The sequence below is a fragment of the Puma concolor genome, chromosome D4, assembly GCF_028749965.1.
Source record: "Puma concolor isolate L17-30 chromosome D4, mPumCon1.1.hap2, whole genome shotgun sequence".
Taxonomy (NCBI): Eukaryota; Metazoa; Chordata; class Mammalia; order Carnivora; family Felidae; genus Puma; species Puma concolor.
The window spans coordinates 44,006,560-44,025,983 of NC_141679.1; the positions used below are offsets into that span (position 1 = coordinate 44,006,560).

Sequence of the window (19,424 nt, forward strand, 5' to 3'; positions counted from 1 at the left end):
AAAAAAAAAAAAAAAAAAAAACTTTCCATCACTATGGACTGGAAACATTTGTATCATCACCAGCCCTCTACAAGGAAACTTCTGTCTGGCCAAAGACAAAGACTTACACTTCCATAGAGTTAATTAGACAGCCTGCCACCCCGAAAGTCTGTTAGACAATGTCAGCATTCCACTGAAAGGACAACCAGTGATCTCTTTTGCCCATTTCACAACATTCCTGACAGTATCCATCTCCTAACAATATTATAATGAGTTAATATATATGAAGGGCTTAAAAAACATCAGTAAACATTAGCTATTGTTGTTGTTGTTGTTGTTGTTGTTGTTGTTGTTTTATCAAGGTGGCTGTAGTGATGATGGAGAGAAGTAAAGGAATTTCAGATACATTTTTGAGCAAGAATTGATAGACTTGGGGAATCATTTGGAAGAGAGGAGTCGGGGAAAGTGAGGGGTCAGGAATAACTCCTAAATGTCCTTGAGCATTTGGATGGCCAGTAGAATCACGTGCTGTGACAGAGGAGACTGGGAGAGGAATAAGATACTGAAGAGGGAAATCAGGAGTTCCATTTTGGACATTTTAGGTTGGAGATGCCTTTGAAATATCAAAGTAAAAATGTCAATTGGGAGAGAGAGCAATGAACAGTGGTTATGAGCATACAACCTACTGGCTGTGTGAATGACTTATACTTCAATTTCATCACCCATGTATTAATTACTAAACGAAGCTAGTAATAGTTCTTATCTGGTTGTCATTAGGATTTAACAGCTTTTATTTATAAAGCACTTGGAGCAGTGTCTGGCACATAAGAAGCACTATATAATTTTTTGATAAATAGATTATATTAAATTAATGTTTACTCCTTTCAAAGAGTCAAATGGCTCCCTAGCCCAAAACTTACCAAAAAAGAAATTGGGTATAAAGCTCCGAAAAAAAAAGTCTAGAATAGAGATGATATACTTCGAAATACTTAGAATAGAGATGAAATACTTCTAAATACTTAGAAGTTGCTCACATACTGGTGGTGTGTGAAACCAAGAATCACCAAACACATCACCAAACTGAGCTCCAAGGCACTAAGTGCTTAGAGTTTAAGGAGAGGAGGACCTAAAAAGGAGACAGAAGGAACTGACCAGAAAAGAAAAGAAAGCCAAGCGTTTGCTGTCATGCAAGTCAAGAGGATAAAGTCACTCAAGAAAGAAGGCATGGTCAACTGCCTTGGGGGCCACTGGGAAGAAGGTAGTTGAGGATGCATTTGTTGCAAAGAGCCGACACTGTAGGGCCCGTATTCTCAGAAATTGATTATTACCTGTCTTTCTGCTGGCTTTTCTCTTACTATTAAAGTAGAACAAACTCCTGATGGTCAACAAGATCCCTCCGTTAGTAAGACTCTTCCTCATATCTTGTCTGGAACCATATCGAGAAAGATAGGTCAGAACTGCAAGCCAGCTTTAACAGAGTCTTTGAGTATGAGGTTGTGGGCCTGGAGAGAGCCCGTTAGGCCCTGACTTGTTGGAACTCTGATACCCCCAGCATTTCCTTCTAGTACAAAACGTCTCTTTCAAAGGAGAGTGTGCCCTTCGATGCAATCAGGCTTTCTTCTCCCACTTCTGGTGCTGAGCATTTCTGCAAGAAAGTCATTGAGGCGTTTGTGCGGAGGCCAGCTGCCTCTCAAAGAACCCAAAAGGGCATCATTATCATGAGAAAATCAAGTCTGCTTCTTGGAAAATTCCACTAAATATAGCTCTCCCAGTACTGCCTTAGTCTGTTTGAAATTGGGTCCTTCCTTTGTATTTATTTATTTACTTGTTACTGCTTAGTGGCATCAGACAGGGCAGTCACAGAATTTTTTTTTTTTTTCAGATAGGCATATTGGTGGCTGATTAAAAATTCTCATTTTGTTTTGTTATTTAAATCTCTGGGATCGGTCTATACTTGGTTATGCTACTGAAGTGCCTTATAGTGATGAAAACCTGTCACAACCCAGGTATGATGCTTAAGAATTAGAGGAACATTATGAAAATAAGTGGTGCTATCAGATGTTTTGTGGAATGGTGTCCTGGACACCTTTGAGAAATTGTGCTTGGAGACTTTAATATGAGTTGCATAACTAGCATGAATTATTTGCAGCTCCAGAGAGTTGTAAGCTAACAAAGGCAGTTGAGAAATGTTTTCATAATTCCATATTCAGGTCAAGTATCCTTGACTAAAGATCTTTCACAATAAGTTAGATTGTTATTTATTTGGAATGATTTAGGTGTGGTTCTAAGTGAATGGAGAGGCATATATTGGATAAGTATTCTCCCAGAACTTTATTGCTCTCCCTATATTTTTAAAGAATCACTTTAAGGTTGTCTTGGAATTATGGGTTTTACAATTAATTCCAAAATCTCTAAAGGAAGAGTCACCCTCCCTTTGTAGCATTCCAAAGGTTTTTGTTTGTTTCCCTATTTTGGATGGTTTTGAAAAAAATATTTTAATTTCTTGAGAGACACTAAATAACTAAAAAGTTTACATGAGGTCTTTTGATCTCATGTAAAATTGAGACAGATGAAAGAAAATGTTTCATTTTCCAAGTTTCTGTCCCACCCAAAAGCAATTTCTTTTGCTTGTGTTTCTAAATGGCTCTTCGGATGCCAAAATGCCTAGCTTTGGTTCAGGAAACTACACCTTCTCCTAAAGGTTTCACTCCATTAATTTTGCAAGAGTTGCTCAGAACCAGGAGAAGAACCAACTTTTCAAAACTAAAGAAAAAGAATAAAGAAGATTTCATTAAAAATAGATGAGGCATTATGGAATAACAGCATCATTACCAACAAAGTTTGGGGACTTTTTTTGTCCCTAAATGATATACTTATATAAAAGACTCTGATTAATTTGGGCTAGAATTACTTATACAGTATTTTATTTTTCCAGTATCCTATTTTCCAGATCCATCTGTGGCCACTAGTTAAATGATAAAATTTTAGAAAGGGAAAAAACCATGATTCTCATGCATATATAAAATGAACATCTGTTCAAGCTTTTGTTTACCTCATTAATTAGTGAGGGAACCAGGAAGATGTTACAACCAATTCAAGGGAAATTTCAAAGAATTATATGTATTTAGGTAAATAAGAGGCTAGAGTGAATGTACAAATAGACGTAAAATGGGTCTGCTCACAGGACAACAATCAATTGCATTCCACTAGGCGCAATTAATCTGCAATTCTGTGGGCAAGAATCATTCTCATCATCCATTTTCTCTAACTGGTAGAGTGGTAAAATAGCAATGAAAGATTGCCATAGCTTGGAAGGATGCACTTGACAGGACACCCAGTCACCTCCTGGGTCTGTGTTAAAGTTGTCTATAATTTTTCCTACACCATTCAGTTCATTCCCTCCTCTCTCCTCCCCCTAAATGCCACCACTCTCATACACAAACATACAGCAAAAGAAAGAGGGAAAAGAAATCCACAAAGCCCATCAGACGTCTGGCTGAAATTTAATAAGATGGAAAACTAAACCAAAATTAAGTATTTTTCATGTGATTTTCTGCAAGTTTCAGTTTGCATTTTGAAACTAGAGAATGAAGTGAGGCTAGTAGTAGCATCACAATAACACCCCTATGAAGCCATTCTTATTTTGTACAATGCTGATGATTTGTTTTTTAGATGACTGTATATGAGAAAGGAGAGGAAACTAAGAGGAGAAGAGATAAAGTTAAAAATCTCAGAGGTGCTGGCTGGCTCAGTCAGTAGAGCATGTGACTTGATCTTGGAGTTGTGAGTTCAAGCCCCACGCTGGGCATAGAGCCTACTTTAAAAAAAAAAAGTTATCAACCACGTGTGCATAAAACTAGAGCTTAACTCTGGCTAAGCTCTGCAGTGATTAGTTAACACAAGATTAGTTAACCAAGACTGAACAGTTTCTGTTTAGCACTGTATTAATCAAGTGATTGTTTTTATTCTTTTAGTGCATGCTCTGACATCAGAATAGCCACATAGAAACTGAACCACCTTGGGATTTTACAGGTGCACTTGATTATCGCGGTTTTCTGTTTCCTAAAAGGTACTATGGTAATAACTCTCATTAAAGGATAAGCTTTTTGTTAGCTATAGCAACAATTAGTCTTGCAAACTGAGGACCAGACAGAAGCAGAAATCCTCTATTTACCAGGTTTCATTTTGAACTTCCCGAAGCGGGGAAGACTAAATGCCGAAATCCTATCGGTATTCCCTGAAGTTCAAGCCCATCTTTGAAAGAACTCAAGCATCTAGCCATTCTGCAACAGTGCTGCTAACAAAAAGAACTTTCAAAGGACCCTAATTAAACTTCAATAGTAATTTTTTATTGAACATTGGAAATTAAAACCATTAAAAATGATTTAAAAAAAACACCTATTGACTGCATTTTAAAGGTCCCACTTGAAGGATTCTAGCTAAGCAAGTACTATTCAGACCAGGTGTCCTCAACCTTACATTTAGACCTCCTACTTCAGTTGCCTGCCCTCTCACCGACCTTGCTTCTTCCCACTTGTGGCCAGAAAGCTCAAGATAGTAAACACAGCATTGGGAGATCTAGGAATGTGGGGGAAAGTTTCAAATGAAAACCAGTTCTATTCACTTGGCCATTCGCTCTATTAGATATTTTTCTTTTGAAATATAATCTCCTGCCTTCAGCAAGAGAGAATATATTATATCACACAGTGTGTGCACGAGAGAAATTGAGATGACTGCCAGAAGACAGCACCGCTTAAAAGCCAAATCGTTTTTAATTGGTGTGAACTTGATGAAGACCTAAGGATAGTGGGTTGGGAGATTAGCCAGAAAGGCTATTTGACATTTGATAAGACTCTCACTTGGAAGACATAAAATGGATGTTTATTGTTTTTGCTATTAACCCTAAAGGCCCAGAAAACCAAATATAGACAAACGCCCGCTCATATGCCCATGCCCACACACACACACGCACACACACACACACGCACGCACATTTATTTTCATTTGGATGCTGCTTCAAAATAAACAAGGTTCAAACATTGCAATGAGTTCATGAGGTTCCAGTAATGCACCCTTTCTACTTTGTGTGCTTGTGGTCTATCTTCCTGGTCCTGGAATGAGACCAAACACAAAGCGATTAACGTTATAGGCAAGGAGAGCTAAGGGTTTGGTTTGCGCATCACCTATATTCTAGGTTTCATCTGGGTCTCATTTTGGAGGATAAAACATAAATCAATTTAACTGCTCGTCATTCTTATAAACTCATATATGTGGAAAAGATAGGAACTAAGTCTCAAAACAAGTTGGAAGATTATTTATGAATCTTGGTGTGTTTGGTTTATCTCCACTTAAGGTCCTATCGCAGGAGTTGGGAAACTACAGCCCACAGTCCAAATTCAGACCTTTCTGCTACCACCCTCCCTCTAGTTTTTGTAAATACAGTTTTATTGGAACACAGCCACACCCATCTGCTTCCATATTGTCTCTGGCTGCTTTCGCAGCATGTTGACAGAGTTGAGTAGTTGCAATAACAAAGACCCACAAACATGGCCCACAAAATCTAAACTATTTTCTATCTGGCCCCTTCCAGAAAAAGCTAGCTGATCCTTGTTGTCTTGTAATGGTCTCTGAAGATGTTATAGGTAACAGAACAATAACTCTTAATGCATAGGAAAAGCTAATAGGGTACAGTTCTTTTTGCGATCGTGTCATCTTTCTTATTTGACAATAAAATTCAGCACATTATTAAATAGGAAGCATTATTCACACACCATTGTCAGAGTTGGAGGGCTTTTCATTTGCTTTTGGGTTTTCCTTATAAACAAAATAGTTCAGTGTGTGTTTTCCTTCATGTCTGCACCTGGCTTGTAACATTCAGTGTTTGTGTATTTGTTGTCACTTTTGTTCCAAGAGCCAGACAGATATATGTGTAATAAGAGGGTTAAAATTATTTTGACTGTGATTTGGGGTTTTACAGTCTTAAAAAGCTCCTACAGGTATCATTACTCAAAGAAAAGGAGACTTTCTAATTTTTTAGGATACTGCTTTTCCCTCATGTTCTCTAGGTGCCAGAAGACGGATCAAGAATTCAAAAATAAGAGAGGGAGGTGACATTGTGATGAGAACTTCTGGGAATAATTCTGAGTGGGTCTTTCTCCCTCATCCACCTTTCTGACAAGGTTGTATGTGACCTTCATTCTCTCCTAAGCTCTTCCGTGGCTCAGACACCATGAGCTGCTGGGGGTCAGGGGAGTCTGGTTCTCCTGGCCAGCTCCATGCACAGCTCAGGCTCAGGCTCAGGCCCAGGAAACATTTTGGTTCTGATCCTTCCAATTTGAAAACTTGGACTGGTTTCCTGCTAGAATTTCTATTTCCCTAAACTAGATAGGAACCATTTGCACTCACTAGGATTTAATGCTATAACCTTCTTATCAGTTCTTTCGTTTCCTGCCAAAGTCAAAGTTAGGGGACCAGGTTTGCATGCCTCCTCAGCACGACTCTCTGTGAAAAAGCAGTAGGATCCTGGAAAAATAAAAAAATATTTATTCCAAAGTTCTTTTTCCAGATTATTATACTAACTTTCTGAAAACGTTAGTGGTTCCCTCTGGGCTTTTTTCCCTAGGTCCTTCTCAAGGTCATTGCCGTTATGGGCCATTGTTGATTAGTGGGAGGGAAAGTCTTTTTTTTGGAATTTGATATTGTCCTACATTGTAGAGAAACTCAGAGAAAAACCAAATTCTCACTAGTGTGGTTTCTCTCAGGGAGTGGGGGCAGGGAGGCTGCCGTCCCACAAACTTGTGTGAATTCAGGATCTCTCGTTTACTGTGACATGTCTGTGGATTTAAATTTGTAGCACGGCTTTTCACTATGATATAAAAAGAATTGTAGTCCAGACTAATTCAAAGAATGTGTAAGGAACAAGACTTTGCTCCATTCTTGGAAACTTACAAAAAAAGAACCTCTTTCTATATATAAATAAATCTTGGGACGCACATTGAGCAGAAAAGCAAAGAAAGTTACAGAATATGAGATCCAGACTAAAAAAAAACAAAAACAAAAAAAACCCACCTCCTTAAATATCGCCAAGGGCTTATTTTGTGATAGTTTTAGGATCCGTATTAGTCTACTATAAGAATAGCCAGCATCTTTCAGAAGGCACAAGTGCTGGGATTTAGAGAGAGTGAAGAAACCACCAATTCCTGCTCTGAAGAGCTACCGCTGTGGGTGCAAAGCAGGGAGAAAGCAGGTGGTCTGTGGCTGGAATGTCTTACAGCTGAGAGTTCATATGACACTTACAAAAAAACCAATCCAGAAACCCGTGGCAAATGAGTTCATGAACTAGACCGAAGCACCCATCACAGGACAGGGTAGCAGAGCCCCGAACGGCGCTGGGCAGGGGCGGCAGGTGGGATGCAGCCCTCTACAACCCCCAGGGTCTCCTGCCTGGGGCTCTTCATGCTGTCCTCTTGTTTGCTTGCCGACTGCAGGTTCATCCCGGAAGCCTGGTCAGCCTGCACGGTTACCTGTGGTGTGGGGACCCAGGTGCGAATGGTGAGGTGCCAGGTGCTCCTGTCTTTCTCCCAGTCCGTGGCTGACCTGCCTGTTGATGAATGTGAGGGGCCCAAGCCAGCATCCCAGCGTGCCTGTTATGCAGGACCATGCAACGGGGAAGCTCCTGAGTTTAACCCAGAAGAGACAGATGGCCTCTTCGGTGGCCTGCAGGATTTCGACGAGCTGTATGACTGGGAGTATGAGGGCTTCACCAAGTGCTCCGAGTCCTGTGGAGGAGGTAAGAAGGGGGGGCTCTGGCTCACATCCCCACCATCATCTTGTCTTTTTTCTTTATCCTCTCTCCCTGCAGGAGACTGTGTCACATGACTGCCTCTAGTCCAGGAATGATAAGCAGGGGGAGGAGGGGAGGAAGCCATCCTAAATGGAAAGCATACTGAATGAAACACAGATGTATTTCTCTTTGGGCTTGAGTGGCGCTCAGACTGTCGGCTGGAGTGGCCAACACAACTCATGCTTTTACTTTCAGTTGTCGTTCTGATGTTTTGCAATATATCCTAGGGTATCTGACTGAGAAACACAGTTGACACTAACCTGGCAATGCTCTCAACATTCAGTTTTATTTATCTCTGTCCTTGCTTTAGTGCATGTGGTATGGACCAAGGCCCAAGATGACAAAACATTCTACTCTTCCCCAGAATAGGTTAGAGCCCCCGCCCCCCTCGCTTTACTCAGCGGATTTTCCAAAGCAGTACCTCTTTACAAAGGGAAAAGGATGTATAAAGGGCACATAACAGTGTGCTTACCTGGAACAGGAAAGGACTTTAAAGTCTGACCCCACCGCCATTTGCAGATGAGGAAACGAAGGTCCGAAGAAGCTGGGTTGACTTGCAATCACACAGCTAGTGAGTAACAGCTGGGATTAGGCCTGCTAATTATTTATTTCCCTGTCCAAAGTCTTTCCAGCATACCTCACTGCTTTAAGCACTTAGAGAATTCCTGAAGCTTTCCCCCTTACGATTATCATTTAACTAACATTACATGCTTCCATGTATATTGACCTGATTCTCTTAGGGATATTTCATAGCCATAACAACAGGTTCAGTGATTCTTTATTTTAGGTGTTATAGATGGAGGGAAGAGGAGGGCATTTAAACCAACAATGAAATTCTTCAAGTTTATGATCTTTCTTACACAATAGAACATACATTAGATCCATAAAGCCACTGTCTCCCATGTCGGCTCCCAAGAGAGATTTTGAGAAGTGAGGAAAATACTGTCTAATTTTCTTGCCAAATTTCTCTCAGTGGCTAGCAGTAACCCCCTTTGGCACCTTATGGTTCTGTATTGCTAGCAAAGTTTTTCAACTGGTATAAAAAAGTATTAAAATTATTTTCCAGGGGCACCTGAGTGGCTCAGTCGGTTAAGTGTCCGACTTTGGCTCAGGTCATGATCTCACGGTTGGTGAGTTCGAGCCCCGCATCGGGCTCTGGGCTGACAGCTCAGAGCCTGGAGCCTGCTTCAGATTCGTTGTCTCCCTCTGTCTGCCCCTCTGCTGCTTGCACTCTGTCTCTCGCATTGTCTCAAAAATTAATAAACATTTAAAAAAAATTTTTTTAATAAAATTATTTTCCAAAAATGGCTTCTAAACCATGGCATTTTGGAAACCCTTTTAAAAAGGCGTCTTATCGTTAGTGAGAATGAATGTACAAGTACTTGTGCCCAAAATTTTCACATGCAGTTGCAAAGGAATACTAGTGGAACAAGTACATACTAGCAAAGAATCCATTTTCTCCATCAGATCTTTTAGCAAGCATTTAATAGTGTTGACCTTGAGGTTCTTGTTTGTTTCCAAGTCTTCCAGTGTCAAACTGAAATTGTTAAGTGTCTTAATGGAGGGCCCTGTTATTTTAAAACCTAAAATCTTCCTTCTGATTCTGGAAGAATTTCCTGCAACGCAGCTAATCTCTGTCCTTGTGTTCTTCTCCACACACATTGAGGGCATCTTTCCTTCTATGCCTACCAAAGGAGAAGTGTTAAATAAGCCTCAGTGATCTCTGAGCCCCGGCAGGAGCTGAGAAGTCAGGTGGAAAGACCACAACCCATAGGCACAACTGCTTCTTTCCAATATAACAAGTGACTCAAGATTTCAGAAGGGGTGTGTTTATCCCCAATTTCCATCATCACCTGAAAGGAACCATCGTTATCCCTAGTCTAAAATGAATTTGCTTTGGAAAATTTTTTTTTACTTATGGTCTCTCAGTTCTGGTTCTCAGTTACAAGTCAAGCCTGGAACTTTATGAGCAGATGGAAAAAATAGATGCAGTAATGGAATAATAAATAACCAGATACCTTTATCTAACCATTCTGCTGATCAACCAGTGGTATAAAACTCAAAGTGTAGAGAGCATGTGGAGTGGTTTTAATTTCAAATGTTTTCAGAAGATACTGATTTGGAAATAAGATTTGGGGGTTTGATATACAGTTGATCTCTGCCTGTAGGAACTGAGCGTCTTTGTATAACATAAATTGTGCATCCTTTATAGCCAAGGCAGGGTAAAGTTACTGAAATGTCTTATGTCTTTAACTGTCAACAACTGTGCATGCTTACCTACACTTATGTAACTGTGCCAAGGTAATATATTTGCACCTAAAATGGTAGAGTTGAAAATTCCAAAGTGGTGAAAATATGGTTGTGTTATATGGTCCATATGATGCCCATATGCACTAAAAAATCATTTCACTATATGGGACATGTATATTTTGAAGTCAGTGCTTGGCAGTAACATTGTGCTACTTTGATCTTTCACCGAAATATAACCCACAAGGTTATATATATTTTTAATCATTCTTACTGAAGCCTACCAAAAATGTGCAGGATTAACAGGTAACTTTTAAATCAATTTTGGGTTTTAAGGCTGGTCAGTGTATTTTATTGTCTTCCCTATCTCAAGAGCTAACACTGGATAGATACAGAAGGAACCTTTCACCTAGCAGAGGTAGCAGCCAGAAGGAACTAGTTAGTAATTTAGGCTATGGTTGGTGGCTGTGTTTCCCCAAGCTGTCATCAAAGATCACGTAACAATTATGCTCTTCTGGGAGATATGAACACTGAAAATCCCATTTTCTGGAAGATTGAAAGTTAGCCTAACCTGTTCAGATATGTGTCCTGCGTCCCACTATCATCTCCTTGTTATATTTTAATTTCCCACATGTGAACTAATAGGTGTGGTCAAGGAGAGTGGCTTTGAACCTGAACAGCTTTATTACATTGAACTCCTAGACGGTAAAATCAACATTAAAACCTAGCTGAGGGAAAACTTGAGATTTACTTGTGCAAGAATGAAAGGTGAAGTCTTATACCTGCCACTCCCCTTCCTTACGAGTCCTCTCTCCTTTGTTTCTGTCAAGAAAGGAAAACTCAGAATCGTGAAGTCGTGTGCTTAAACATGTGTTCTGTGTTGGTTCAAAATGTCCTTCTAAGTGCATATATTAGCCTATTAGGAAAGAGCACGCATTTGTTGAGCCAACTTCTCACATCCTGGCCAACTCCGCTGGGCCAAGTATGCTTGCTGTGACCTCACAGGTGAGGTTTTCACATGCCCTCCCTACTGTGACTTCCCACGCTCCCCATTCCAGGGCAGCTCCCTCCCTCCATGTGCCTTCCCCCAGGCGGCCCTCTCCCACCTCCCCTTGGCCTACACAGCACTGTGCTCACAATGCCCTGCCCTTGAGGCATTTCCTGCATCACACCACAAAAATGTATTGTGTGTTGACCACAGGGCTGGTCCCAGATACTTCTTAAAATGACAGAGCTCTGTCCTTAGTTTCCCTCAGCACCCAAGGCCCCACCTAAGAATGCCAGTAAATGGCCCCTATGGCTAGGGACATTTAACACAGTGCCGCTGAGGCCTCGTGTTTCGTTTTATGATATGTTAGATTCGAATTTGGTAACTCTGGAATGCTGCTTAATCTCAGCACTTAACCACCTCCCAGGTGATACTTATCTGGAGCTAAAGTTTATTGGTTTGGGGTAATGAAAATTTGTGTTCCACACGCATATCTAAGAGGACAATACTGACGTCCTTTTAGAAGTGTTAGCCCTTGAGACCCTTGTTCTTTGCAGTGATAGAAGGACTTCAGTGGTATAAACTAGGAGTTCGTGAAGGAGAAACAGAGCCCACCATCCACACAGCTCCACACCTAAAGCCCTTCCAACTGGGGGAAGTGGTAGGACCAGGGATCACTTCCTGCTGATGTCATCGACTCAATTTCATAAAGTATTCAGTAGCCGGAAAAAGCGAAAATGTATTTTAGAGTGACGTTTAGAATCTCTTGAATATTAACAGGTACCCAAATGAATTGAAAGCCTAATTTCTTTTTTTTTTAACGTTTATTTATTTTTGAGAGACAGAGACAGTGTGAGCAAGGGAAGGGCAGAGAAAGAGGGAGACACAGAATCTGAAGCAGGTGCCGGGCTCTGAGCTGTCAGCACAGCCCGACATGGGGCTCAAACTCACGAACCGCGAGATCATGACCTGAGCCGAAGTCAGACGTTTAACCGACTGAGCCACCCAGGCACCCCTGAAAGCCTAATTTCTAATATAACCCCAGGTCTTGATTCTGTATAGAAGACTTAGCTTCATCCAGCACTTTGTCATCATTACCTTAATGCCGGACTCTCCCAGGGGGAAGTATCAGTGATGATTTCAACCGTTTCTTGTGAAATGTTTTGCTACATTGTCATACCATGAATTTCAAATGGCTCATCCCAGCTGCAATCAAAGAGAGCAACACCCTAGAGCCAGCATTATGGAATCTGGCGGGATAGCTTGAATGTCTAGTAGAAATTGCAAATGCTCCAGCCTGAACTGACCATGATATATTTAAATTTTAAAGCTCACAAAAAGCTTAAGAAATAGAAAATTTACATGCATGTGCTCAAAGTAAATACTGTGATTTTTGAAAAGGTTTAATTTGTCAGACTTCTGGGAAAGGTGCTTCCAATTCTGGCTTTAAAATGTCACTTTCCGGGAGCCTGGGTAGCTCAGCCGGTTAAGTGGCTCACAGTTTCGTGGGTTCGAGCCCTGTGTCAGGCTCTAGGCTGGCAGAAGGGAGCCTGCTTAGGGTTTTCTCTCTCCTTCTCTCTCTGTCCCTCCCCCACTCATGCTATCTCTGTCTCTCTCAAAATAAATGAATAAACTGTAAAAAATAAATAAATAAAATGTCATCTTCTTTTAGAGAGAAAGAATGCAAGTTGGGGAAGGTCAGAGAGAGAGAAAGAGAGAGAATCTTAAGCAGGCTCCACACCAGCACAGAGCCTGAAGCAGGGCTCAGTCTCATGACCGTGAGATCATGACCTGAGCTGAAATCAAGAGTCAGACATTTAACCAGCTGAGCCACCAGGCACCCCAAAATGTCACTTGTTAAATGGCAGTCTTTCCGAGTGACCTCAGTCCGTATAACATCACCTTAGGAAACTTTGGCCTGTGGGGGCAACTGGGTGACTCAGTCAGTTAAACGTCTGACATCGGCTCAGGTCATGATCTCACAGTTCATGGTTTCGAACCCCATATCAGGCTCTTTGCTGACAGCTCGGAGCCTGGAGCCTGCTTTGGATTCTGTCTCCCCCTCTGCCCCTCCCCTACTCCACTCTGCCTCTCTCTCTCTCTCAAAAATAAATAAACCTTAAAAAAAAAAAAAAAGGAAACAGCCTGTTGATTGAAGTAATAACTACTTGGAGAAATATGGGATAGATGGCATGAGGGAAGGAGCAGGACTAATAACTGATTAGGGCAGTTGTATATATTGGGTACTTTTGATAAAGCAAGACAGAAAATAAGAACAAGAAAATGTTTGTGTATTTATATACAAAACTAATTATATAGGTTGTCACGTACTCTGCCAAAATCATATACAAATATTTAACTACACATAGATATATTAAGCTGTATGTATCTTTTTATACACAGCTATGTATGACTGAAAGCAGAGTATCAAGAATGTCTCATCTGGACTCTTCCTTACCCTGCCCTCTACTGAAGTGATCCCAGACAAATGTCTAGGTTATTCCCGAAGATCTCTAGCAGATAGAAGCAGCCTTTTAGTATTTTTAAATGTTAGTCCTGTCATTAAAAGCTCCAGTGCTAAGGCATTGCCTCACTGCTTATCAACTACGTGACCTTAGCAAGTCTCTTCGCCTTTCTAAGCCTCAGTGTCCTTATCTGTAAAATGGGATAAAAATAGCACTTACCTCATGGAATTGGGAGAATTGCGTGGTGCATGTCAAGCTCTTAGCATTGACACCCGACTAGTAATGTCCCACCTGTGGATTTTGACTCTTACTATGACCGTGGGCACCTGCATGAAATGTCTGGTCATTACCATACCCACCTAAATGTTTCCTTGCTCCATTAAGGTCTCCATTAGGGGTCCTGCACACCACCTCAGAAGACCTGCCAATAACTCTGTACCAGCCACTGCTCAAACTCATGTCAGAGACACGCAAGTGTCTGTGGGAGCAGTATCTCCCATGCATGTAGGAAAGATTGTGTTTCATGGGTATAGTCATTGTGTACCTCGTTCTCTTGCTTTTGTTCCAACTTCCAAAGCCGCCCAGGTCACTAAAGACATGAACTAGAATCAAAAGGAAACCAGCAAAGATTGGAGTCCTCAAGGCAAGGCCCCCGGAGAACAGCAGTCTGCAGAATATTGGCTATTAAAACGCAGCTCTTGGCCTCCCTTCCAAATACAACAGTCGCCTGTTGATTAAAATATAACGTGTGAAGGTCTTGGGGACATTTTTTTTTTTTGTCACCCTGCCCTCCTTCTGCATTAAATTATCACACTCCCGCTTTGGCAGCTCTATGGCTTTGGTGGCATTGTTTTAAAGCATTTCGTCGGGACTGGTGGCCAGCTCTCCCATGAGGGAAGTTGCCCTCCTCAAGGGTCACATTTACAGAGGTTCAAACTCAAGAGTACTTTCTCCCTGATCGAGCGATGCCTGACAAGATGGGCAGTCCTGGGCTTTAAGCTGCGTTCTCCGACACGCAGCCAGAGTCCTACCAATCACAGAGGCCTCCCACCAGCTGCCTTGTCTACACTTCATCACCCCACACACGCCCACTCTGGCCTGACAGTGTGATTTGTACGCAGGTGTCCAGGAGGCTGTGGTGAGCTGCCTGAACAAACAGACGCGGGAGCCTGCTGATGAGAACCTGTGTGTGACCAGCCGCCGACCCCCCCGGCTCCTCAAATCTTGCAGTTTGGATCCCTGCCCGGCCAGGTAAGGGGCGAAGGGCGCGGCGCCTGCCCTTGCTTCCCAGGAGCGCGTTCAGGGTAGGGTGCATCTGTCCACAGCGCAAGACCAGAACGCTTCTTGTTCAAAACCCAGTGTTTTGAAAACCAATTAGCATCAGTTCAAACTTTTAGTCAAATCCACTTAAGTTTAATTGAAACCAGGGCTTTGGAATTCCAGCCCAATGGTCATGCTCAGGGTCCAGAAAGCTCCGTACACTGAAATGAGCCCCGTGGCGTCTGTGGCTGTGCACGTGCTGTCGTGCTATCTCCTAAAGGAACTTGAAGGACCGCAGTCTTCAGGGTCTCGGCCACTTTTAGCTGGTATCCCAAGCCCTCACGGCATAGTAACAGATTGGCTTGTGGACTGCAGGGTGGCTGGGTGGTATAATTGATCTGCTGTGAAATCCGCATGCACACAGCATGCAGATTCATTATAGCGTGCTCTGGAGTGTATGTGTGTCATTCCACATGCATAAAATCAATTAGAGCATTTCATTTTTTGGTCCTGCCTGGGTCTCGTTTTTACCCGACCTTGAGCCTTAGTTAATCAATCCAATCACTGCTCCAGTCCACACAATTTTATGGTGTCTTGAAAGACTTGCCTGCAGATACTTCTCTGGAACAAATCTCTGTAGAAGCTAAGCCATCTCATCGGTGATTCTGGTTTCAAAGGGAGATGGTTAAAGAACCAAAGCCAGACTTTCAAGTGTACTGATGGGATGAAGAATATTATGAGATAAGGTCATATCCTACATAGGAAGGGGAATGCCGTTTCTGAACGATATCTCTTCTGTTTCTGCAAAGTAACATGGAAGAAGCAGGGCGTTGCCTTTAGGCATGGACAATAATTTGCTGAGGCAGCTTGTCTTATTTCTCAGTCAACAAAATGCCTTTCTTAGGAACTTAAAGGGTACAAATCACAGGCCAAATCAGGATACAAGCTGATAGTGACACTTCTGCTGGTCACCAGAAGTGTTCCATGTATATATTTTTTTCAGGTTACCTTTTTTTAATTTTTTTTAAAAAAATTAATGTTTATTCTTGAGAGACAAAGAGACACAGTGTGTGCAGGGGAGGGACAGAGAGAGAGGGAGACACAGAATCCGAAGCAGGCTCCAGGCTCCGAGCTGTCAGCACAGAGCCGGACGCGGGGCTCGAACCCATGAACCGCGAGATTGAGACCTGAGCTGAAGTCGGACACTTAACGGACTGAGCCACCCAGGCGCCCCGAGGTGTTTCATATATCGATCTGGATGGTGGGCTTGCTTCCCCCTTCCGATGCAGAAATAAGGAGGGCCTATGGTACCACCATCTCCATGGCAACCGGCAAAGCAGTCAGCCACTACTTGGAGCAGCACTCCACCCAGGAGAACAGCAGCCAGAAAAATAGAATCGAGGGCCAGACCCAGAAAAGGCTAGATCTAGTGCGTAGAATCCCAAGAAACCTCTTTTCTGTCCCTGTTTGACCTGGTCCCTCATCTCCCACCTAACCTCACAGTTTTCCAGTTGGGCAGACCTAAGTGCATGGGCAAGGGGGTACAAACCTCTTCCGTCTGACTGCGTTCTCCCAAGAACAAGCAGAGTGGGTTGGGCCTGGACGGCCTGTAAGGACCTTGGCTAGGAGGTCCAGAGGTTCTCACCCTAGCTTTGTCACCCACCAGCCATGTGACGTGGGGCAAGATGTCTGCCCTTTCTGTTTCCGTATATGCAAAATGAACAGGCGGTAGGAGATGGTCTGAGGTGACCACATCCTTCTCAAATATCCCACGAGTCTTCATTAGTCTATAGGCAGACACACTGGACCGCTACCGCTGTGTGCTGCTAATTGATGTCATTTCTGTTCCGCTTACTTACCATCACTTTAAAAACAAGCCTAAGTGTCTAACCACATTCCAGTGTGGTAATGATATCCAAATGCTGTGATGAGCTGAGGCAATGCTGAGAAGTCAGCACCCAGGACCAGCTAAAGATCTTGTGGGATTTGCAGCCACTAAATCCGACCCTTCCTGGGCAGCAGAAGGAAGAAGACACAAGGTGTTACTTCCCATCCTCAAAGTACTGAACATAGTTAAATTAGATAGGCTTAATTTACTCTACGACCTTTATATTGACTCCAAGACAAGGACCCTTGTTAGGCTTAACTTTATTGCATTTGCTCCAGATAAACTCGGTGCTTTAATCTCCCACCAGCCAATTATCAGACTGACAGGCAAGGCCTCTCTTACAGGGCACAGCCAGGGGTTCCTTGGGCCGACCGTCCAGAGCTGAGTATTTGTAGACTGATGCTAATTAAAACAAGAGAGGGCTGACATACAGTGGCCTGATACCACTCTTCATCTCGTGTTAAAGAGCCAAAGCAGATTTTCATCTTAAAAGTGAGTCATGGGGGCGCCTGGGTGGCGCAGTCGGTTAAGCGTCCGACTTCAGCCAGGTCACGATCTCGCGGTCCGTGAGTTCGAGCCCCGCGTCGGGCTCTGGGCTGATGGCTCAGAGCCTGGAGCCTGTTTCCGGTTCTGTGTCTCCCTCTCTCTCTGCCCCTCGCCCGTTCATGCTCTGTCTCTCTCTGTCCCAAAAATAAATAAACGTTGAAAAAAAAAAATTAAAAAAAAAGAATGGCTATTCTGCAAAAAAAAAAAAAAAAGTGAGTCATGTATGGAGGTGCATTTCCTGTGAGCTATTTCAGTGTGACATCAGAGGGGAAACAATCTCTCATTTGGAAACTAGGTGTAAGGTGTACATAGAAGAGAAATGGATTTGGTAGGGACATAATAGTACACTGTTTTCCCAATAACCTGTTCCGTCGAATAATTTAAATCTTTAATTCACAATTCTTTTCGTGTACAGATCAGTGTTCCCTGCACATTTTAGGGTGTCCTCTAATGGGCCCCAAGTTCCTATGTATTGTCTTTTGGGCTCTTGGTCTGTGCTGATGTCCGTGTGTTCAGAGCACCATAGCACTTTCTATGGGACATGCAGAAATGACGTTTCCAGTCTTGGTCACAGGGTTTACGTCTGAGAGGTGGCCACCAGTTAGGACAAGTGGCTTTCCCAGACAGCTATCAGTCCTAATACACAGATCAGAGAGCCACTTTTTCCTCTTATGTGTGGTCAGAGTTATCACACAGAAAATGCCAAAGGCCTAGAGGGTGCGTCCCCTCTGGGCATCTTTCTGAGATTAAATATACCTTCTCCTGACTTACTCTGTGTGGATAGCAGGGCTGGTATCAGAAGCGCGTGTCTAACTTTCTCCAGGTTCCCTGCATTCTCACACCCAGCTCTCCACAGCAAGGAGGAGACTCTCAAGCTGGAGGTGTCTGATTGTTCCAGTGTGTGTGTGTGTGTGTGTGTGTGTGTGTGTGTGAGAGAGAGAGAGAGAGAGACAGAGAGACAGAGAGAGAGAGAGAGCGAGCAAGCATGGACTGCCTGCATTTTTAAGGCACTTTAAAAAATAGTAGGTACCTATTGAAGAGGACTGTATTTTAAAGAAGTCCACACTATCAGCTCTATGTCCAAACCCACCTCTCTCTGGAACTAGCAGCTGGCATACTGTTTGACACATAGCAGGTGCTCATTAAGTGCTTATTGAATACATGGGCATAATGGACCAGGACCAAATGTATACAGAGTAATATTTTTTAAATTTTTTAATGTTTATTTAAACATTAGAGAGAGAGAGAGAGAGAGGGAGACAGAGTGTGAGTGGGAAAGGGACATAGAGAGAGGGAGACACAGAATCCAAAGCAGGCTCCAGGCTCTGAGCTGTCAGCACAGAGCCCGACATGGGGCTCGAACCCACTAGCTGTGAGATCATGACCTGAGCCGAAGTCAGACATTTAACCAACTGAGCCAGCCAGGCACCCCTATACCGAGTAATATTTAGATTTGAGTATTAATGATAGCTGGGAAGACACCAAAGCTATCTCTGTTCTCCATCCTCTATCCCCTCTCTTCCACCCACCAGATGATGCTAAAAATGCCATTATTAGAGTCCCTTCTATAACTTTAAGGTTTTAAATATCAACTCAAAGTATAAATAGACTTAGGATAAGTAACCCCTTATGTTACCTAGCAGCCATGTATGGCAAAGTATCCCCCCAAATAATAGTGAGAGGGCAATCCTTAATAGAGGAGAGAGCGGACCCAATGGAGGTTGAGTGACTTGTTAGCACTACCCAGGGAGGAGTCTAATTGTCAGGAGAGATGGAAAGTAATACAGCCCTTAACAACCTTGCCTAAAATTGGCCAGAAGAAATTAGGACCGTTTTTACTTGTGAGCTGACAATGAGAATAGTGCATCAAAGTTGGCAGCAAAGATGTTTTAATTACAAGGAAGAAAAACTATTTGAGGTACCTTTAGCACCATCTCTGTCATTTGTGTCTAGAAACCCCTCCACTGCTCACCTTCACTGGTGGGATAGACCAGCTTAAGGTAGAAATGTTCAAAAAGGAGCTAAAATCAGTCATTAGGAAAGAGCTTAGCCTCCTCTTCCAAGTAAGAAGGCTTCTGACTGTTATAGTTATGCAAGTAATATATGAATATTCTCACTCTTTAAAAGTCAAGCATAGCAGAAGTAATCAAGGAAGAAAGACATGTGTCCTCTTTTCACCACCATACTCTACAGCTCCAGAACCTTCTC

At 42.6% G+C, this 19,424-nt stretch overlaps 1 protein-coding gene across 6 annotated transcripts in view; it reads left to right on the forward strand.

The window, feature by feature from the left end:
- Window positions 1–19,424, forward strand: part of ADAMTSL1 (ADAMTS like 1) — an 885,884-nt gene that overhangs the window by 694,822 nt on the left and 171,638 nt on the right. For all 6 annotated transcript variants that reach the window (XR_015243567.1, XM_086685377.1, XM_086685374.1 and 3 more), the window contains 2 exons: window positions 7,467–7,768; window positions 14,644–14,773. Coding sequence is in view for 5 of the 6 variants with exons in the window: in XM_086685377.1 (XP_086541503.1) it covers window positions 7,467–7,768; window positions 14,644–14,773 (432 nt within the window). In the remaining variant the exon portion in view is untranslated. The remainder of the gene's footprint in view (window positions 1–7,466; window positions 7,769–14,643; window positions 14,774–19,424) is intronic.